Source organism: Caenorhabditis briggsae, assembly GCF_000004555.2.
Source record: "Caenorhabditis briggsae complete genome, chrV, whole genome shotgun sequence".
Lineage (NCBI taxonomy): Eukaryota > Metazoa > Nematoda > Chromadorea > Rhabditida > Rhabditidae > Caenorhabditis > Caenorhabditis briggsae.
The window spans coordinates 6,758,223-6,777,159 of NC_013488.2; the positions used below are offsets into that span (position 1 = coordinate 6,758,223).

Here is an 18,937-nt window from a genome sequence, read left to right on the forward strand (position 1 = left end):
AATTTTGCAAAAATGTTAAATGAAACTTGTGATTTCGAGCAACCATTCGGTTTTACAATCATTCATTTTGTTTGCACAGGATTATCAATTCCCAGTTATATTTTGGCATTTTCGATTCTGATTTTCAAAAGTCCCGCCCATTTTAAAAAGTATAGAAATTATTTAGTGGCTCACATTTTTTCGTGAGTAACTTAAAAAAAAATATTTTCAGAATTTCAAAATCCTAAAAGTTGGGAAATCTCCGAAAATTGTAATTTAATAACCCTGAAATCTCGGAATTCTGGAATATATAGATATCGAAATGTAAAAAATTCAGAACCTCACAATCTCATAATTTCAACAATTTTTCTATTTTCCGTGATATCTTGATTTTCTGAAATTTGAGTTTTCAACTTTCAGAAACTTCAGAATTTTTACTTTTGAAATTGAGAATTTCTGAGTTTTTGATTTCTCTGAATTTTCTGATTCTTGAATTCCCGAACTTCTAGCTGTAAGATTCTGAACCATCAATTTCAGCGGTCTTCTTCTTGAAATCCACATGGGCCATATTTGGAAGGTTACTGTAGTTCTTCCGATTCCAATCATGTGTTCGAACAGTTTCACCGCTGAATATGCTCCAATTGTATTCCAATTCCTACCTTCTTGTCTTGTTTATACCGGAGTTTCCATCGTTTTACTTTTTGTATATCGAATGGAAGTAATGGTTGTCCATCGGGCTGAGCAATTTTATTACAGAAGAAAGTTAGCTCATTTCTCAAAATTTGGGTTTTATATTAGCGTCATCATTTTGTTGGTTTTATCAGTTTTGATTTATTCAGATTTGAAGTACCAGAATGATTACAAGTTGAAAATGGAACAGGTGAAAGCATTTGGATTTTTTTGAAGCCGTGTTGACTAACTCGGATTGTGGGGAATGGGAAAAATTTGCTCAAAGTTACGGTATTCCTTTTTCTGAACTTTAAAATAACCGATCAATTTTTCCCATAGTTTATGTTTTTAAAAGTTGCTAGAGTCCATAGAAACGCAACTGTTTAAACTTGGGATATAAGCTTCTGTGAAGAGTATTGATTAGAAATAGAGATTCAATAGAAACACCTCCAGGTCTTGTCACTTAATAAACTATGAACTAGAACATTGACTATTTATTGACTTGTCAACTTTGACCAACTTTATCTTGCCTTCGGTGAAAGATATCAAAAATTTTTAACTAACACAATGTTTTGGATTTTATGAACAAAAAATGAGAAAAATTGGCTAAAACTTAGATTTCACAACTATTCCAATTTTCAGCGTTTCGGTGCATTCCAACCATATATGTGGTGTGACAATTGCTTCTTTTTTAATTTCGATTCAATTCGATTCAAATCATTTTATGTTTTTGGAGCCATTACAGCCTCTCTTGGATCATTTGCAGCTGGATTAGCATTTCATGTGACTATCAGAACATTGAAATCAGTTCGGTCTTCTTTATCACCCACTACTGCGGCGATTCAGAAAAACTTTATCATCAGTTTGGTGGTTATGGTGAGAGAGTTTTCATTATTTCCGTTTGAAACGGCACTTCAAAAATCTAGCTGACAAATCACCCAATATTTTCGAATGAAAGGCTAATCGAAATAACAAAAATTGAGTTACTTATTCAAATCTAATTTTCAGGCAATAATTCACGGGATTTGCATTTTGCTCCCACTACTTGGCTTGTTATGGGCAATTAGTATTGTCATCACTTTATCCAGTGAGTCAAAAAATTAAGCACAGAGTGAAAGTTTCAAAAGAAATCTACAAAATCAAAGTATTTGATTTCTCAGAATTCAAAAATCCAGAACTAACGAAATCCAAAAACCTGGCAATCCTGAAATTCTGAAATCGAAGAACTCTGAATTGAAATACAGGAATCCGAAAATCTCCGAATCTCAGAATCTCGGAACCTTAGAATCTCACAGTTTCAGGATCTGAAGACCCCAGAATCTCGAAATTTTAGCATCTCAGAACTTCAAGACACCAGAATCTTAGAGATCCAGAAATCCCGAAACCCGGGAATTCTGAAATCGGAGAATTCTGAAATGAAATAGAGGATGCCGAAAATCTCGGAATCTCGGAGTCTAAGAATCTTCAGAATATCAGCATTTATGAATAACGAATACTCAGTGCCAGAATCTTGGATTTTCAGAATCTAAGAGTTGAGGAATTTCGTTTTTCCTCAATACTTGGTAAAATTTTCAAATTTTCAGAATTCCCATACTTCCCATATCTTCTCGTTTTGGTAATCCAAGAACATGGCGCATTATCAACTATCACAATGTTTTTAACCAATGATCTTCTACGAAAAATATTATTCAGAATGTTCTCGAAAAAACCTGTGGAAAGTTTGAATCAAAGCGAAGTTAACAGGAGCTCAATTTGAGATTTTTGTTTTGAAAATTATTGGTTAAAAATTGTTTTTTTCGTGATTTCTGATATAAATTTCAAGCGTTTTCTATTTTTCATAAAATTCAGGATATCAAAAAAATATTTCCAAGAAAAAATTGTAAGCAGGCTACAAACAGACTAATTTCTGTAATAATTGGATCATTCAATAGGATCAACGAGCGGAAAAAACAAATTTCCGCCTTTCACGAGTTAATTATTCAGAAAAGTCTAGAACTTTTCACAAGAAAATGCCTAACGAGACTTGTAGTTTTGAAGAACCTACTGGATTTTTCATAATACATATTCTGTCTGGTTGTATATCCGCTCCAATTTATATGTTGGCACTTTGGATATTAATTTTCAAAAGTTCCGCCCATTTTAAAAATTACCGTAACTATTTAGTTGTACATATACTGTCGTAAGTTATCTGTTAAAATTTCTGGAAATTTTGAATTCTGAACATTCTGACATTTCCAATATTCAAATTAAATTGATAGGCTTCGGATTTTTTCAAATTTCGGAATTTCTGAATTCTCTGCAATTCTATCTATGTTCGCATTTTTAGCGACCTTCTCCTAGAAATCCACATGGGTCACATTTGGAAGGTTACTGTAGTTCTACCGATTCCAATAATGTGCTCAAACAGTTTTACCGCTGAATATGCTCCAATTGTGTTCCAGCTCCTTCCATTTTGTATAATTTTCACTGGAATTTCAGTCGTTTCACTTTTTGTTTACCGCATGGAAGCGGTGATTCTTCATAGACTGGAACCATCGTAAATGAGAAAATGGGTTTATTATTCAAAATATGCTTTTCATGCTACTATAATTTTTGTAACGATTTTCACAATTTTTATATATCCGGATTTGAAACATCAGAAGGATTATAAATTAAAAATGGAACAGGTGGCAAAATTTCGTAATTTCTCCGAAAATTTCCGAATTTTTCATTTTCCAGAGATTCGGCAAATTCCAGCCGTACATGTGGTGTGACAATTGCTTTTTCATGAATTTCGATTCCAAAATATTTCTAGTTTTCTACGCATTCTCTTCGATGGCCACCATTCTTTGTTTCTATTCCGCTATTAGTGCTTTAGTGATAACCATTAAAGTTCTAAACTCCATAAAAACCCAATTATCGGATAAAACAGCTGCAATTTATAGGAATTTTCTACGAAGTTTGGTTTTAACAGTGAGTAATTTGGCGGGAAATTTGAACTTTCAAAAAAAGGTTTTCGTAAAAGAACATCCAGAAACTTTACAAAAAATGACACAAGCTGAAAATCTCAACAAATGACAAAAAACGTTCAAATCACGAAATTTTTTTGGAAACAACCTCGAAACTGGAAAAATTGTTTAATCTTAACTTACTATTAGGCATAACTTTTCCAAGTTGGCCCCCCTTTTGGCTGCCCCCCCCCCTTTTCCCATCCGCCTTGTCATAAACAGCCCAAATTTCAGGCTCTGGTTCATATTGTATGCATTTTGATCCCCTTGCTCGGGTTCTTACTAGCCATCTCTGTAATGATCAGATTGTCTCGTAAGTATAAAAACTTGGACAAATAAAATAAAAACAAATTTCCAGAACTTCCATATCTCCCATATATCCTAGTTATGATAATCCAGGAACATGATGCCGCGACTACCGTAACCATGTTTTTAACTAACAATTTATTACGGAAAACTATGAAAAAAATGTTGTCATTCAAATTTGAACACAATACGAATACATATTGTTTTGAAGGGAACCTCTAAACGACCCAAAATAGAGACATAACACCTGACAAGATAAAGACAACAAAAACACCGTTGTACGAGACATACCGAATTTATTCACCTTTTCTTATGCCTACACTCTGGTTCTTTATTAGAACCTTCTCTGCCAAGCAAACGCATTGCCGAATGTCTTCGGAAATTCTAAATTTTGTTGAATTCCGGATTAAAAATTATACCTTTGATGGATTACCGAATAAAAAGCTTTTGAAGAGCTGATTTTGCACTTTTTAAGTTTCCTTGATTCTCATCAGATCATTGTGAACAGCCCATAAATATCGATAACAACCAATTTCCTAGAAGTTTCAACTTTGTCAATTGTTCAATTGTTTCCTGCTTACACTATAAACCAGTTCAAATATCACCGATTAGATAGGAAATTAAAGATTAATTGAAATTTCCATCTGTCTAAAGATCAGGTTTTTTTTCAGCAAAAGTAGGTTTGAAAATGCTCAACGAGACGTGCAATTTCGAAGAATCAACTGGATTTCAGATAATTCATATTTTATCTAGCTCGATTTCGATACCAGTATACGTTTTTGCATTTTTCATACTTTTATTCAAAAGTCCAGAACATTTTCAAAGTTATAGAAATTATCTAGTAGCTCATATTTTGTCGTAAGTGGTACCAAAAGATCATTTATTTTTCTTTTAAAAAGTTCCAGAGGATTTCTACTGGATATTCATATGAACTACATTTGGAGAGTCAATATTGTTCTACCGATTCCAATAATGTGCTCCAATAGTTTCACCGCTGAATATGCTCCAATTGTGTTCCAACTCCTTCCATTTTGCATAATTTTTACTGGAATTTCAGTCGTTTCACTCTTTGTTTACCGTATGGAAGCGGTGATTCTTCACAGGATTGAAATTACGGAAATGAGAAAATCAGTGTATTATTCGAGAAATTCGTTATATGTGACTGTGATTTTTTTGGCACTGTTCTCAATTTTAATGTATCCAGCATTGAAATATCAAAAGGATTATAAGATGAAAATGGAAATGGTGGGTTGGTTTTTGAGTTGTCCAAAATTCATAAACTTTCTGAAACTTCTGAATTCGTACCTATTCTAAAACTTCCAAGAATTCATATTTTCAAACTTTCCAAATTTTACGAACTTTCCATTTTCCAGAGGTGCGGCAAATTCCAGCCTTTTTTATTTCAGCTTTTTTTAAACTTAATTTTTTAAGCGATTTGGTACATTCCAACCGTACATGTGGTGTGACAATTGCTTTTTCATGAATTTCGATTCCAAAATGTTTCTAACTTTCTACGCATTTTGTGTTCTTGGTATTGCCCTTTGCTTCTTTTGCTGTATATCTTCTCTAGTAGTTACCATAAAAATATTGAATTCTATAAAATCTAAATTATCCCATAAAACCGCAGAAATTCACAGGAATTTTTTGCAAAGTTTGGTTCTTACGGTAGGTCAATTTTTATCGGCCGTGGTTTCAAATTTGAATTGCAAAGTTCACATTTTCAGACTTTGGTCCATATTGTATGCATTTTGATCCCCTGCTCGGGGTATTAGTTGCCATTTCTGTAATGGTTAGATTGTCTCGTAAGTATAAAAACTTGATAAAATAAAATAAAATAAAATTCCAGAATTTCCATATCTCCCATATATCCTAGTTATGATAATTCAGGAACATGGTGCCGCGTCTACCGTAACCATGTTTCTAACCAACAATTTATTACGGAAAACTATGAAAAAAATGATGCCATTCAAATTTGAACACAATACAACCATGGTGCATACTGTGCTAAATTCTGGAGCAGATTCTAGATATTTCTGAATTTCTGTGTTTCAGTTTTTCTTTAAAATAAAAAAAATGTTCTGAAAATTCTAGTTCGCTGATTTTCTAGAAAGCTAAAAATTGTTGTTTTTTTGTTGCTTCTTTTTCTAACTTTGCCGATCAGTATTCTCATTAGTTTTCACACTTCGTTTGCTAATTTCAGTTCAATTTCTATATCCAGGAAGTTAATTTTTTTGAAACTTTTGAGTTTTGAAATTTTGATTTTATCATAGACAACCAGAAGTTCAGTCAACCGTGAATCTTTGGTTTTTGTCATCTTTTCCAGTTTTCTCCAAATTTTCGTCATTTTTTCATAAAACTTTTTTTAATAAAATGATTTCTTACTTGAATTTCAATTCTTTTGATCAACATGGATTCAAGGAACTTGATAGTTATGTTTCTGAATTTGTTAGGTAAGCACGATTTTGAAGTTTCAAAATATCGATTTAAAATTTCAGAAGTGTTATGAACTATTGTTTGTATATGGAATTCTATTTCTCAAAAATTGGAGCGATTCTGAATATTTTTCATTTGATTATACTTTGCCAAAGGTCGATGAGAATTTCATCTACGAATATTATAATGATTGGAATCGCGATTTGTGACTTGACTTGTATGGGGATAATCATAAAAAATGATCTTCTTTTACTAGAGACGTTACAACCATGGTGAGTTTAAATTTGATGTTCAGAAATTCAGGAATTCGTATACCATAAAAACTCTATTAGATAGCTATGGCACTGTATTGTTTGGAGGTGGTCTGGGGTGGCACTGTATTAGGGAGTGGCATTCAATTAAAGGCTGGCACTTTATTGTTCGGAGTCGATTTCTACTGAAACTCATCACAAAAGCACTCGATATTCAACTTTTTCATAAAATGACTTTAGATGTTCTCTTGATTTTTCGTCTTTTTTAAAGAGAATTTCGGAGTCTGGTATTATCCTGAAGCATTTTTTGACAAATACAGTACCTATTTTAAGCTTGAAAAACGCCAGAATACCAAAAAAAGATTTTTTGGGTTATTCTTTTGGGTTCCATTTTTACCACAGTGACATAAAATCCGCAGTGGCATTATATTAGGGGCTGGCATTCAATTAGGGGTGGCTATCTAATAGAGTTCTAACGGTATTCAGAATTTAGTGAATTAGAAAATCAAATTTTCAAAATTTCGACGAAATTTTTACTTTTATTTGAATAATGCACATTGAATAATTTACGAAATTTGATTTTTTTTTCGGATTTGTGGGCGCCTTTTGCGATACGGTGAAAAATTAGGTTTTTCGGCAATGAAAAATTCTGGGTCAAAAATTTTGATTTCAAGATAAGTAACAATTATGAAGGAGCAAAAACACACAAAATGATCCTAAACGCGTCAAATTTGGTTAAGAATTGACGCAGCACAGGTAAAATGCGAACGGACCCGTTACGGACGCTCCGCGTTCGCGCGCGGTTGAAATAGGAACCGTATGTGGACCGTAAGCGAACCGTTTCGAGCAAAACACAGTACATTAGGTTTCTCCGTATTCTGTCCGATCGCAAATAATGAACAAACGGATCTGTACGCGATCTTAAATTGAATTTAAGTTCGCGTACGAATCCGTTCGTTCATTATTCGCGATCGGATCGGATACGGAGTTCGCGAACAGACAGAATACGGAGTAACCCGCAATAATGTGCTGTTTTTAGCTGGAAACGGTTCGCGTATGGTCCGCATACGGTTCCTATTTCAACCGCGCGCGAACGCGGAGCGTCCGTAACGGATTGTTCGCGAATCACCTATGAGGAGATACATTTTTCAGAAAATGAACTGAAAAATTCAATTTTTCGAGGTTTTTGGGGATTTATTAAAATACCGTCCATCATAAATTTTTCTAATTAAGTAACTTTTGTTCAGAATTTTCTCGCAAACATTTTGATATAAATTTTTTCTGAAAATATTTTCCAAAATTCTTTGCTTATTTATTCGGCGTGTTATTTTTGGCGTGGAAATTTTGGCTTGAATTGGCGTGGAATACCTAGATAGAAAAGAATTGAGGGAAAAGTGATCCCTAGACTCACAAATCCATCACTATGTCGGTTCACAAACAAATTAATTTCTTTTAAACTTTTTGAATTTTACTTCTTTATCGATGCTCGAGAAACGCGTCAACAATCACCAGTTGTGCGCTATTCGTGAATTATTCACCGTGTAATGTGAACCATTTACTGTGAAAAAATCAAAAATCAAAAGAGCATTTTAGTGCAAAATGGTAATCATTGAGTGTCTGAACAAGTACCTAGTACTAGTCAGTTTCCTCTGTGAATTACAGAAACTATCAACCAAGTACAGAACTTTATTTTTGTAGTTAGCATCTTTTTTGTACCGTCTCATTCGAAAGAGATAAACTTGGTGAAAAACTAATCAAGAAGTTCAACATCAACACTGATGTTAGCAATCTCTCCATCTTTTAAGATATTGACTAATAACGTACTCACAACTTCCAATGTACTCATTACTCACATTTCTCATTATCCTTTTCAGTTCACCACCTCGTTCGTTGAACCAAATGCGTCTAGACTGGCTTGTGACTACTGTTCACAACGCACTACGTCGATGTTCAGCATGGTTAGCCATGTCAATGACCATTGTCCGTTATCTCGTGATCACTGATATCCCAGCCAATAATAGCAAGTTCTCCTCACCCGAATTCGGCTTGAAAATCACACTTTACGCGTTTTCCATCAGTTTCATATTCAGTATTCTATTCTATCTCCACGTGGATATTGTAGAAATCGGTACATGGCATCCGAATGAAAGTTGTGGGATGTCTGATGGCTTACTCACTGTTTATTCAGAACAATTCAATGACTTTTTTGAGTCTAACAATGCTTTGATTGCCAGAGGACGGCTGCTTCTAGAAGGAATATTCGCGAAGGTACTTTTTCCTAGTTTCAGGATTCGCCAAAAATGGTTTCAGCTTATTCCGTGCTTAGCTGTTCCTGTTCTAACTGGACTTTTAATTTATGAAATTCGGAAATCTAGGATTTCCTCTACTTTGGAAATTTCCGTAGCTAACAAGAAGTCAAGGAAATCTCGACAAGATCGAACAACAATTTTGATCATTTTTGTTGCCGGATCGTTTTTGATATCAGAATTTCCACTTGGAATAGTCGATATGTACAAAGTGATATGGATAGGAGATATGAATTATGAGTGAGTTTCGAGACCGTCACTGGAATGGAGACTGAGACCGAGAATTTCCAGAACCCTCTCCCAGAACATTGTGTACATTTGTGACGCAATTTTCACAATCAACGCTTCCATTCATTGTCTCATTTTCTTCGCGATGTCTATACAGTACCGAAAAAGTGTATGGAATCTTATTGGACGGTTGAATTGTTATAAGAATAAGGTTGGACGCGAAACTTGATTTTTTAAAGTTTGAATTTTTACAGAAACAATCTCAAGTGGTCATTGTGATGAGTAGCTGTTGATGATCTTTTGTTAACTTTGAAAGGGGGAGGGACATGAAAAATATATTTCTCAAAATTTTGTTCATATAAACCCTTCAGCACGAACAATCCCCGAAAACTTCGGCTCTTTATGATTTAACGGGGGTTTAAACAATTAACGGGGGTTTAAAATATTAACGGGGGTTTTGAATATTTGACGGGGGTTTTGGAAATTAACGGGGGTTTAAATATTAAACGGGGGTTTTCAGAAGGTTTCAGAGTCATGGTTGGGAAAGTCCTCAGAATGTTCCAAAGTGCTACAGTTTCTTGTTTTTTGCTCATTTCAGTTGATCTATTCTTTTCTGAAATTATTTTTTTTGTTTTTTGTTTTTTCATTTCTAAAGTTTTAGGGCACTGTTCTAGAATTGCGGAACGAATGAAAATCACATTAAAAAATGGGTAGAAAAATTGTGACACTAGGAAACCTTTGTAGATTATAGGCTTAGGCTGAAACGTCATATTTCCTTCATCTAAGTCATCGGAAAATTGGCGGCAAGATTCATAACTCTGCTAGTTCTAACCTCGAATCCAAAATACAAGTGTACCGCTTTCCCGGATCACTTGACTCGCCAACACCATTCAACCTTTCTAAGAGCAACTATTTGATCGCCCTTCCCTTTCTAAGCCTCCTGTAACTGCTTCCAAGGTTAGATGATAGACTTGGATAAAGTTTTTTTCGTTCCGTAATTCTACAACAGTGCCGTGAAACTTTAGAAATGAAAAAAGAAAAAAACAAGAAAATGATTTCAGAAAAGAATAAATCAACTGAAAGGAGCAAAGAACAAGAAACTGTAGCACTTTGGAACATTTTGGGGACTTCCCCAAACATCGTCCTGACACTTTTTGAAAACCCCGTCGAATATTTAAACCCCCGTTAATTCTCAAAACCCCTTCAAATTTTCAAAACCCCCGTTTTTTTTCGAATTTTTTTTAAACCCCCTTCAAAAATTTAAACCCCCGTTAATTGTTTAAACCCCCGTTAAATCATAAAGAGCCAAAACTTCCCTCTCTCTCTCCTTTTCCACTTTTTTTTTTCGTTTTTACCTAATTATTATATTGTACCGGAAATAATGAAGCGTTGTGTCTAGAACGTTTTTTTCTTTGTCTGAGAAAATTTGTACCGTTCAATTTTTCCTATCTATATGATTTTTCTATGATTTCAATTACTTCCATTCCTGGAGGCAAAGTTAAAGCAGATCATTCGACAAAACACAACGGGGAATACAGGGTGACAAGAAATTATGGGAACCCACTCAACCCGTTATAAAAACTTTCAAATAAGAGATATCTTCACAATTCTTTATTGAACAACAACTATATGACTGGGTATATGATGTTATAAAAATTTCATGAATTGACCACCTTTCCGGCGACCAATTCTTTCTTCAAGTTTTCAAAATATCTAAAATTTCTTCTATCAATATGTGACTCTAATGCGGACCAAAAAAGAATGATTGAGCGATTCAGAACAGGGGAGTTACAGAGCCTCAAATGCTTGGGAAAGATCTCTAGAATTTTGCTTGGCATAGCGCATTTGTTGATTTTGCCTCATGGGCCGAGGCCCAGTTTTGTTGGAAAGTCCACTAACCACCAGCAAGATGGTGAATGAGCCATGGAAAACATTTCTATTTTGATGAAGTCTTCCCGATGAAAATTTCCATCGATTTTGACTCATTTTTCAAAAAAATCAAGTTAGTCTTTCCAGCCGATCCCGATGGCTGCCACTTCACCAACGACCAGGCCTACTTCAGCTGAACGAACAAGGATGCAACACCGATTCGGAGCACTCCACCACCTCGGCATGATTCGCGCCCTCTCAATATATGTTCCTATTTAATGAAGTCGTTGATTAGTAACTTTGTCCAACATGCTCGAAATACCGTCCTGAATAGGTCTCACTGATCTATATCTAGGACGGCACAATTCCTGTCAATCACAATTTTTTGTTGCATTTTGAATAGTAGTATGGGTGTTTTGTTTTCTAAACGTGGTTGGGGAGAACGTGATAATAAGGAAACGGTTTGATGTTTTTTCTTTCATTTCGGTTACCGGACCTTATATAAATAATCGAAGTCCAAACATCCATTGTCTATTTTTGATATGCCTGTACAGCACCGAAAAACTGTATTGAATCTTGTTGGACGGTTGAATTAATAATAAGGTTGGACGCGAAACTTGATTTTTTAAAGTTTGAATTTTTACAGAAACAATCTCAAGTGGCCATTGCGATGAGTAGTTATTGATTATATTTTTTGCACCTTCGACTAATTGCTTTTTTTTTTTGTTTTTTTACCGAACTTATTATATTGTACCGGACATGATAAAACGTTGTGTCTAGAATGTTTTTTTCTGTCTGAAAATTTTCGTATTGTTTGTTCGAGTCGTCCTAACTACAATGATTTCAATTATTTCGATTCCCGGAGGCAAATTTTTACCGGAATATGCGAAAAAATACGACGAGGAACATTTTCAGTTCGTCCTTTCATTTTGAATATGTAACTTTTAGAAAAACTTCTTTTCAGATATATTGTTTCACATAGCTTATGGCTGGAATTTTTGTTTTCAAACATTGGCGCGTTATTGAACATTATTCATCTGATTGTGCTCATCAGAAAATCATTAAGAAAGACGTCAATCAATATTCCATTGATTGGAATTGCAATTTGTGATTTTGTGTGTATGGTGGTGATTGCGAGAAATGGATATTTGATATTTAGTTTGATGAATGAATGGTAAGATAATTTGAATACATCTTGACACTTTTCCCAGACCTCATAAATATATAAATCATACATTCCTAAAATTTGCAGTACCCCTCCAAGGTCATCATCCAAGCTCGGTCTAGACTGGTTTCTTACTTCCGTACACAACGCATTACGCAGATGTTCCGCTTGGCTCGGTACGCTATTGACTGTCATCCGATATTTCATGATTTCTAACATCTCCACACGTACAACTCATTTTTCCACTCCAAAGTTTGGATTTCAAACCACAACGTTCACATTTTTCATCAGTTTCATTTTCACTCTTTTATTCTACTCAAAAAAAGATATTCAAGAAGTTAATACATGGTATCCAGGACCCAGGTGTCAAATGGAAAATATATCGTATCCAGTTTTCAAACAAAAAATTAATCAATTTTCTGATTTCAACAATCGTACTCTGGAAAGAGTTGGGTTTGCATTAGAAGGCGTTTTTTCCAAGGTGGCTTTTAGAATTTTGTTAAGAATTAAAAGCAAAAGAAAAATCCATCAAAATGGTTTTACCTGATACCCGATGTGTTATAGCCAATAAAAATCGGACCACAATTCTTACAATTTACATTTCGTTGTTATTTTTCCTCTCTGAGTTTCCGGTTGGAATAATCAGAATTTGTAATGCAATCTGGATGGATGATTATCGGTATAAGTGAGTTTTTTTGGACTTTACAGCTACGCAGTCGTTACCAGGGATGATCATAAATAAATTGGGAAATCCAAAAATTTTGAAAATTGATATCATTTTCGGAATAAAATTTCGACCAATTATTCCGCAAAAAAAACCAAAATGAGATTCATTGAAAATAATTCCGAAGCTTTTTTCCTTATCCATTCGCGATCAGAATACTTCCAAATTTTTTTTTCAAAATTTGAGCTTTTTGGAATACGGTATGACGAAAAAAACCGGCGAATTGTTACCTTGTGGGTCTCAAACGGTATTACATTTTTGGCATTTTGTAAATATTTTTGTCAGTTTTAGGGTTTTTCTGATCGAAAACGGGATTCCGAAATTCAGAATATTTCGAAAATTTCGAAAATTTCAAAATCTGGATAATCTGAAGCCTAAACTTTTAAAAACTCGGAATTTCTGACATTCCCAAAATATCCGAAAAGGCCATTTTTAACAGTAACATTATTGAAATTGAATTCTGTTCAAAAGGAATTCCCTGTTTTTGAGCAACATTTCAGAAAATAAAAACAATTCCAGAGAGTTTTCCCGGAATATTGTATTTCTCTGTGACGCCATGTTCTCCATTAACGCTTCTATGCACTGTTTACTGATCTTCACAATGTCTTCCCAGTATCGAGAAGCTTTTTGGGGTGTTATAAATTGCTTCAAAAAGGTTTGACTCATTTGTTTTTCCAGTTATTATTATTCATCTGAATTCAGAACACTAGACACATTGCGCCAGCCACATCTACCAGACAATAACCAATTTCCTTTCAATTTCCTTCCTGTCTATCTTTCCATGAATCGCTGTACGATTTTCTCTAATAGAAGCTCACATCTTTTGGAGCCCACCTCTCATAGCAGCCTATCCTCCGACGTGCTTAAAAATATAGAAACAGACCCTCTAACAGAAGTTCGTGCAATTCAGTTAGTGCAAGTGGTACAGTGCAGTCCGTCTATTCGGTTATTGCAAACATTTTCCTCCTTTTTTGAATATTTTCTGGTGACTTCAATTTGAGAAAATACGGTATATTTTTCATTGATCTTCATTTTTTATTGTATTCAAAAAATGAACGGAACCTACTCAACCTATGTACAATATGCTAAAATTGTCGCTGACATTGGTTTCCTGTCAGCCACGATTTGTTGCTCCATCTTGATCTATCTAACGATTTTCAAAGTCAAACGAAATTTCGGAAGCTATACATATTTGTTGGTTTTGTTCCCAGCGCTTGGCATCTTTTTCGCGACACTCGAAATTGTTTTGTACCCGGTAGGATACTTTTTATGTTAAAATTTTTGAATTTTAAATTCAGAACGTCTTCCATCACGACGCCTCATATGTCTTCTACAGTACAAGTCGTCCATTCGGCTTGGGAAAAGATGCAGTTACCATTGCGTTGGGATTTTATGGTGTAGTTTATGCATTCACTGTTTCAATGTTATCAGTACAGTTTTTATATAGATATTGGGCAATTTTTCGGTAGGATTTTCAGATCTTACTATTAGGTTACGACGACGTAGCTCAGTCCGAGAGTGTGCAGCAAGGCTGTTGAATTAGGGCCGAGGCAGCCTAGCGGCCCTGGTAATTTTTGGCTGACTGAGCTTATTTTCAATAGAACGGAATGATTGGTCCACGGTAACATACCGACAGCCTCAATCACGGCCGACCGCGGCCCTGTTTCCGACAGCCTTGGTGCGCAGAATGAATATTTTCAGAACTTTCGAGAAATTCGAGTTTTTTTTCTTTTTTTCAGCGAAACCAAACTCCTATATTTCAAAGGTTGGAGATTTTTCATTTGGATTCTCTATTCCTCTTTCTTTGGGTTCCTATGGGGCTATGGACTTATTCTTTTTAACGAAATTGACGAATACTCCAGAAGCTATATAAACGAAAGCATGAGAGAAAAATTCGGAATCGATGTTTCAGAACTTTCGGGAACGATTTTAGTGGCCTATAACCCCGATAATTCCATCAGATGGTGGAATGTGTCTGCCACTTTGAACATGTCATTTGTCGCGTCTGTACAGTATACTTTGATCATCTACTGTGCAGTTAGAATGTATCTGGGAATGGAGGCCAAGATTCAGATGTTATCCGTGTCTTTGAGAACATTACATCGACAATTCTTCAAAACTTTAGTCCTTCAAATGGTGAGCCCAACTATCACTCTATTTGCTCCAGCGATGCTTATTATTTATCTTCCACTTTTTAATCTAAAAATTAATCTACCAACCGGAATCTTTCTATGTGCGTTCACTTTATATCCAGCTATGGATTCGATGATAGTGGTTTATGTTGTGAAAGATTACAAAAAAGCTGTGAGAAGTAAGAACTTTTTTTTTGATGAATTCGTTTCAAAAGTTTCAGGTACACTTAAAGACTGCATAACGCCAATATATTCGTGGCTGTCGAGTGGAGAGAAGAATCAAACAGTGCAAGGAACTCGGAGCAATAATATTCCACTTAGTTGATGAATTTATAACTTTTTCAAAACCTTTATTCAGCATGAAAATTTAAAAAAAACTTTTTGTTTAAAGGTGGTGTACGGTGAAATTTTTTATTGCATCAAAATGTGCAGAAATGCATGTAGATTGACATAAAAATAAAGAAAAAATTCAAAAAAATTCCTTCATCGAGAAAAACGCATCGAAAAATACGCTGGAAGTGCTTAGGGACGAGGTTTTTTCTACGCTGCCCGGTGAGTAAAAGCGCGCGATTTCAAACTTTTACAATTTTTCGCTCGTTTTCACTGTTTTTTTCAAATTTTCCGATGTATCTGGAAGAAAAATTGACAAAAACCTAGAAAACTCTTGAAAAAACCGAAAAAAAGTGAAAACGAGCGAAAAAAATTTAAAAGTTTGAATTCGCGCGCTTTTACTCACCGGGCAGCGTAGAAAAAACCTCGTCCCTAAGGGCTTTCAGCGTATTTTTCGATGCGTTTTTCTCGATGAAGGAATTTTTTTTTGAACTTTTTCTTTATTTTTATGTCAATCTACATGCATTTCTGCACATTTTGATGCAATAAAAAATTTCACCGTACACCACCTTTAATAAATGCATTTTTCATACTCTATTCAAACATTAACCAGCTGCAAAAAATCAAGAAAAAAATCACAAAATCTGCTCTAGTTGAAAAATTATCCTCCATGAGCCAAGACGATTTGCTCAATTCCATTGTCTCCATTTCAGTTGCTGGAAAATTTTCGAATTCTATATTTTAATCTTTTTCGAATTCTATATTTTTTCTGCTCCCACCACAATTTCCTCCAACAAAGTTTAAACGAGTTCGATAGATTCTGTACATATCAGTGGATTCAACCAATGAACAAATTTCATCATAACTTTCAAAAATCTTCGGGTGATTGTCTTGAATAAAGGCGGTACGATTTGCATCTCGTGTGAAAATGCTCTGAATTTTTTTTCAAATTGGATTTTCAAACTTTTAAAATCACCTGCAACCCAGCAAAATTCACATTTCTTAATTTTTTATTCGAATTTATTTCAATAACTGGTCCACCATCTTCAAGATCCACAATGTACAAAAGTCTGTATAAATGCTCCAAACTTTTCAGAGTCGTGTTTCGAATTCTAATCGATCCAAATAGATAATGAGTTGCTCTCAACTTTGAAAAGTATTGCTCATCTCCAGAGTCTACCGTAACATCTCCAAGAATCATATAACAATTTTCAGCGAGTTTTTCCATAGACTCAAAACGACAAATATCGTTTCCTTTGAATTTATCTTTTGTCGCGCACACTTTCGAATCCAAATTTCGAAAAGCTACGCCGCTTTTCAGGAAGAAAACTATCTCGTCAATGGTTAAACAAAAATCTGGGTGTAGATTTTCAAAATTGAATAGGGCAATTCCTTCTTCCTTGCTTTGGTCGATGGATTCTGTGTTGTGAATCGTCTGGAATTAAAAAAAATCAACCTAGAAATATTAAATTCGAATTACGTCACCTGGAAATTCGGAATACCAAATCTTCTCATTTCCAAGTTATTCTGAAGATTGAATGAAACTTTTTCTGTGAGCCATTGGTTCCGATATTTGAAAATATTCAAATTTTTAAGAAACGACAAATCCTCAAGATCTGTGTCCACGATATCAATTACTCCCCGAATTTGTTGAATTTTCGACAAATTTGATGTTCCAATCTTGCTCATATTTTTCAACTGAAGTCCATTGTATAATTTGGTGCAGGATTTGTAGGTGGATAAATTCGAATCATCAATTTCATCGCCTTGGCAACCTGGAAAATTAGAGTGTCTTGCTGTCTGCGATCCAGCTCTATTCACAATTGGCCTAGCTAACTCGCATTTGAACTTCAAATAGGACCTTATTGTAACTATCTACAGTTCAGAAATTAAATTTGTAGCTCGATTGGGAGCCGAGATATAGACAGTCAAAGTTAGGAGACGACAAAAAGCAGACAGTCAGACACTCTCACTGTCTTCGTCCTCTCTCTTCTCACCACAATCTTTAAGATTCCCTTTAACTGTCAAATCTGTAAAATAATGAAAAAATCCAGAGTCGCAAAAAGATTCTGCATCCAGCTGACTGTTATTTGTTATCTGAATATCACATTCTTTTCCATCACCATTACTGTGCATGAAAAATGATCGAAGGATACTGTAGTCGGTGAGATTGGGATTATTTCGAATATAAAATCCAACTGGAAAACGATTAATGTGTTTTAAGAAATTGAATTTTTCAAAACGCACATTTTTCACAATACACTGTTACATACCCATTTTTGGGTTTTGAAAAAAATCCGAGACTTGTGAAATTGGTATTTTCCAGTTGTAACCCTCCAAACCATTCTCCAATATTTTCAAAATATGGAATCATTTGATCAATCGATAAATCAGTTTTCTCATTGATGACCAGAATTCCATATATTGTACTGCATTTTGGAAAGTGCTCAATTGTTGTGGAACTGATTTGTGTGTAGTTAAATGCGCATTCTCCCGCTAAAAATTTTAAAAAGTAAAATAAATACAAATATAGAACTACCATTCTCATAAAACTCCAAAAAGTTTGTCAGATTCAAAGTCAGATTTTCAGAAAAATGAAAAATCAAAAGGAATATCGAAATCTTCATTTCTCATAAATTTTTTGGAAACTTCACAAAAAACTTTGATATCCTAAACTTCAAGAACAAAATTCAAACTTTGAAATAAATGAAAAATAGATAGCATCATAAATTTAGTATGATCTCTATGATTATGGGCTACATGGAATACTTTTGATATTTAACTTTCGAGAATGATGCAAAATTTGTTGCTGATTTTTGATGTTGAATTTTTCCTGCAAAAAAACACTTTTTAATAGAGATGGATCCGATCCAAAACCTATTGCAATCACAAATTTGAAAAAAAATGTCAAAACTGAAAATTTTATGAAGAATTTGAAATTGTCAGACTTTCTAGGAAATTTGAACCATTTTTGGGGTATATTCCAGTATAACCCCCCGATATATTCTAACATAACACCCCTGGCATAAATGTTGGAATACACCCACACCCACCATCTTTCATAAGGTGGGTGGGGGGTTCAAAAAATATTTTTCCTGATTTTTTGCCTGAAGATCAAACGTACGCAGCCAAATTACGCATAGAAAAGTATTTGTTATTTATCGATTTTGCACCGGTTTTTTGGTTTATATTACCGTACATTTTTTGTCATTCTACTAGAGAAATAATAATTTAATGCCAGTCCCCAACAAAAAATAGGCTTACTATTAGGCAAAAACGGGTAGAAATGTTGAAGATTCCAAATAAAAATAACCTTAGCACTCTAAATCGGCGTATACCTTAAAAACAAGACCCCTAGAAATTTTAAAGATTTCAAATAAGCCCTCCACCATTTCAATATGACCCCCCTTCCCCGCAATCCGTTCCAATCTGACCCCCCACGCGTGCTGGTAAGTTTCCGTTTGGGGGTGCATATTGGTTTGGTGTGGGGGTTACTATGAAAGATTTCCACGGATTCCAATATAACCCCCCAAATATATATGGTATAATGGAATTTTC

The 18,937-nt window shown here is 34.6% G+C and overlaps 7 protein-coding genes across 7 annotated transcripts; 6 read left to right on the forward strand and 1 right to left on the reverse strand.

The window, feature by feature from the left end:
- Positions 1-12: 12 nt before the first annotated feature.
- On the forward strand, positions 13-2,404 carry CBG06527 (the record flags this gene model as incomplete). Its single annotated transcript, XM_002647409.1, has 5 exons — positions 13-182; positions 517-859; positions 1,291-1,524; positions 1,657-1,735; positions 2,232-2,404. The coding sequence occupies 5 exons, from the start codon at positions 13-15 to the stop codon at positions 2,402-2,404; spliced, it is 999 nt and encodes a 332-aa protein (XP_002647455.1).
- A 253-nt stretch (positions 2,405-2,657) lies between these two features.
- On the forward strand, positions 2,658-4,163 carry CBG06528 (the record flags this gene model as incomplete). The annotated part of the gene is made up of 5 exons (XM_002647410.1): positions 2,658-2,827; positions 2,975-3,158; positions 3,367-3,600; positions 3,870-3,948; positions 3,994-4,163. 5 exons carry the CDS (start codon positions 2,658-2,660, stop codon positions 4,161-4,163), a joined length of 837 nt encoding a protein of 278 aa, XP_002647456.1.
- A 466-nt stretch (positions 4,164-4,629) lies between these two features.
- CBG06529 lies at positions 4,630-5,978 on the forward strand (the record flags this gene model as incomplete). The annotated part of the gene is made up of 5 exons (XM_002647411.1): positions 4,630-4,799; positions 4,847-5,190; positions 5,315-5,401; positions 5,666-5,743; positions 5,788-5,978. 5 exons carry the CDS (start codon positions 4,630-4,632, stop codon positions 5,976-5,978), a joined length of 870 nt encoding a protein of 289 aa, XP_002647457.1.
- Positions 5,979-6,311: 333 nt separating this feature from the next.
- Positions 6,312-11,275, forward strand: CBG06530 (the record flags this gene model as incomplete). The annotated part of the gene is made up of 5 exons (XM_002647412.1): positions 6,312-6,391; positions 6,437-6,646; positions 8,500-8,893; positions 8,936-9,171; positions 11,176-11,275. 5 exons carry the CDS (start codon positions 6,312-6,314, stop codon positions 11,273-11,275), a joined length of 1,020 nt encoding a protein of 339 aa, XP_002647458.1.
- Positions 11,276-11,865: 590 nt separating this feature from the next.
- Positions 11,866-13,661, forward strand: CBG06531 (the record flags this gene model as incomplete). Its single annotated transcript, XM_002647413.2, has 6 exons — positions 11,866-11,942; positions 11,993-12,202; positions 12,281-12,627; positions 12,758-12,878; positions 13,437-13,572; positions 13,620-13,661. 6 exons carry the CDS (start codon positions 11,866-11,868, stop codon positions 13,659-13,661), a joined length of 933 nt encoding a protein of 310 aa, XP_002647459.2.
- Positions 13,662-13,968: 307 nt separating this feature from the next.
- Positions 13,969-15,374, forward strand: CBG06532 (the record flags this gene model as incomplete). The annotated part of the gene is made up of 4 exons (XM_002647414.1): positions 13,969-14,172; positions 14,216-14,382; positions 14,657-15,228; positions 15,271-15,374. The coding sequence occupies 4 exons, from the start codon at positions 13,969-13,971 to the stop codon at positions 15,372-15,374; spliced, it is 1,047 nt and encodes a 348-aa protein (XP_002647460.1).
- Positions 15,375-15,973: 599 nt separating this feature from the next.
- CBG06533 lies at positions 15,974-18,006 on the reverse strand (the record flags this gene model as incomplete). The annotated part of the gene is made up of 7 exons (XM_002647415.1): positions 15,974-16,095; positions 16,159-16,312; positions 16,356-16,814; positions 16,865-17,154; positions 17,353-17,577; positions 17,627-17,875; positions 17,919-18,006. The coding sequence occupies 7 exons, from the start codon at positions 18,004-18,006 to the stop codon at positions 15,974-15,976; spliced, it is 1,587 nt and encodes a 528-aa protein (XP_002647461.1).
- Positions 18,007-18,937: the final 931 nt, after the last annotated feature.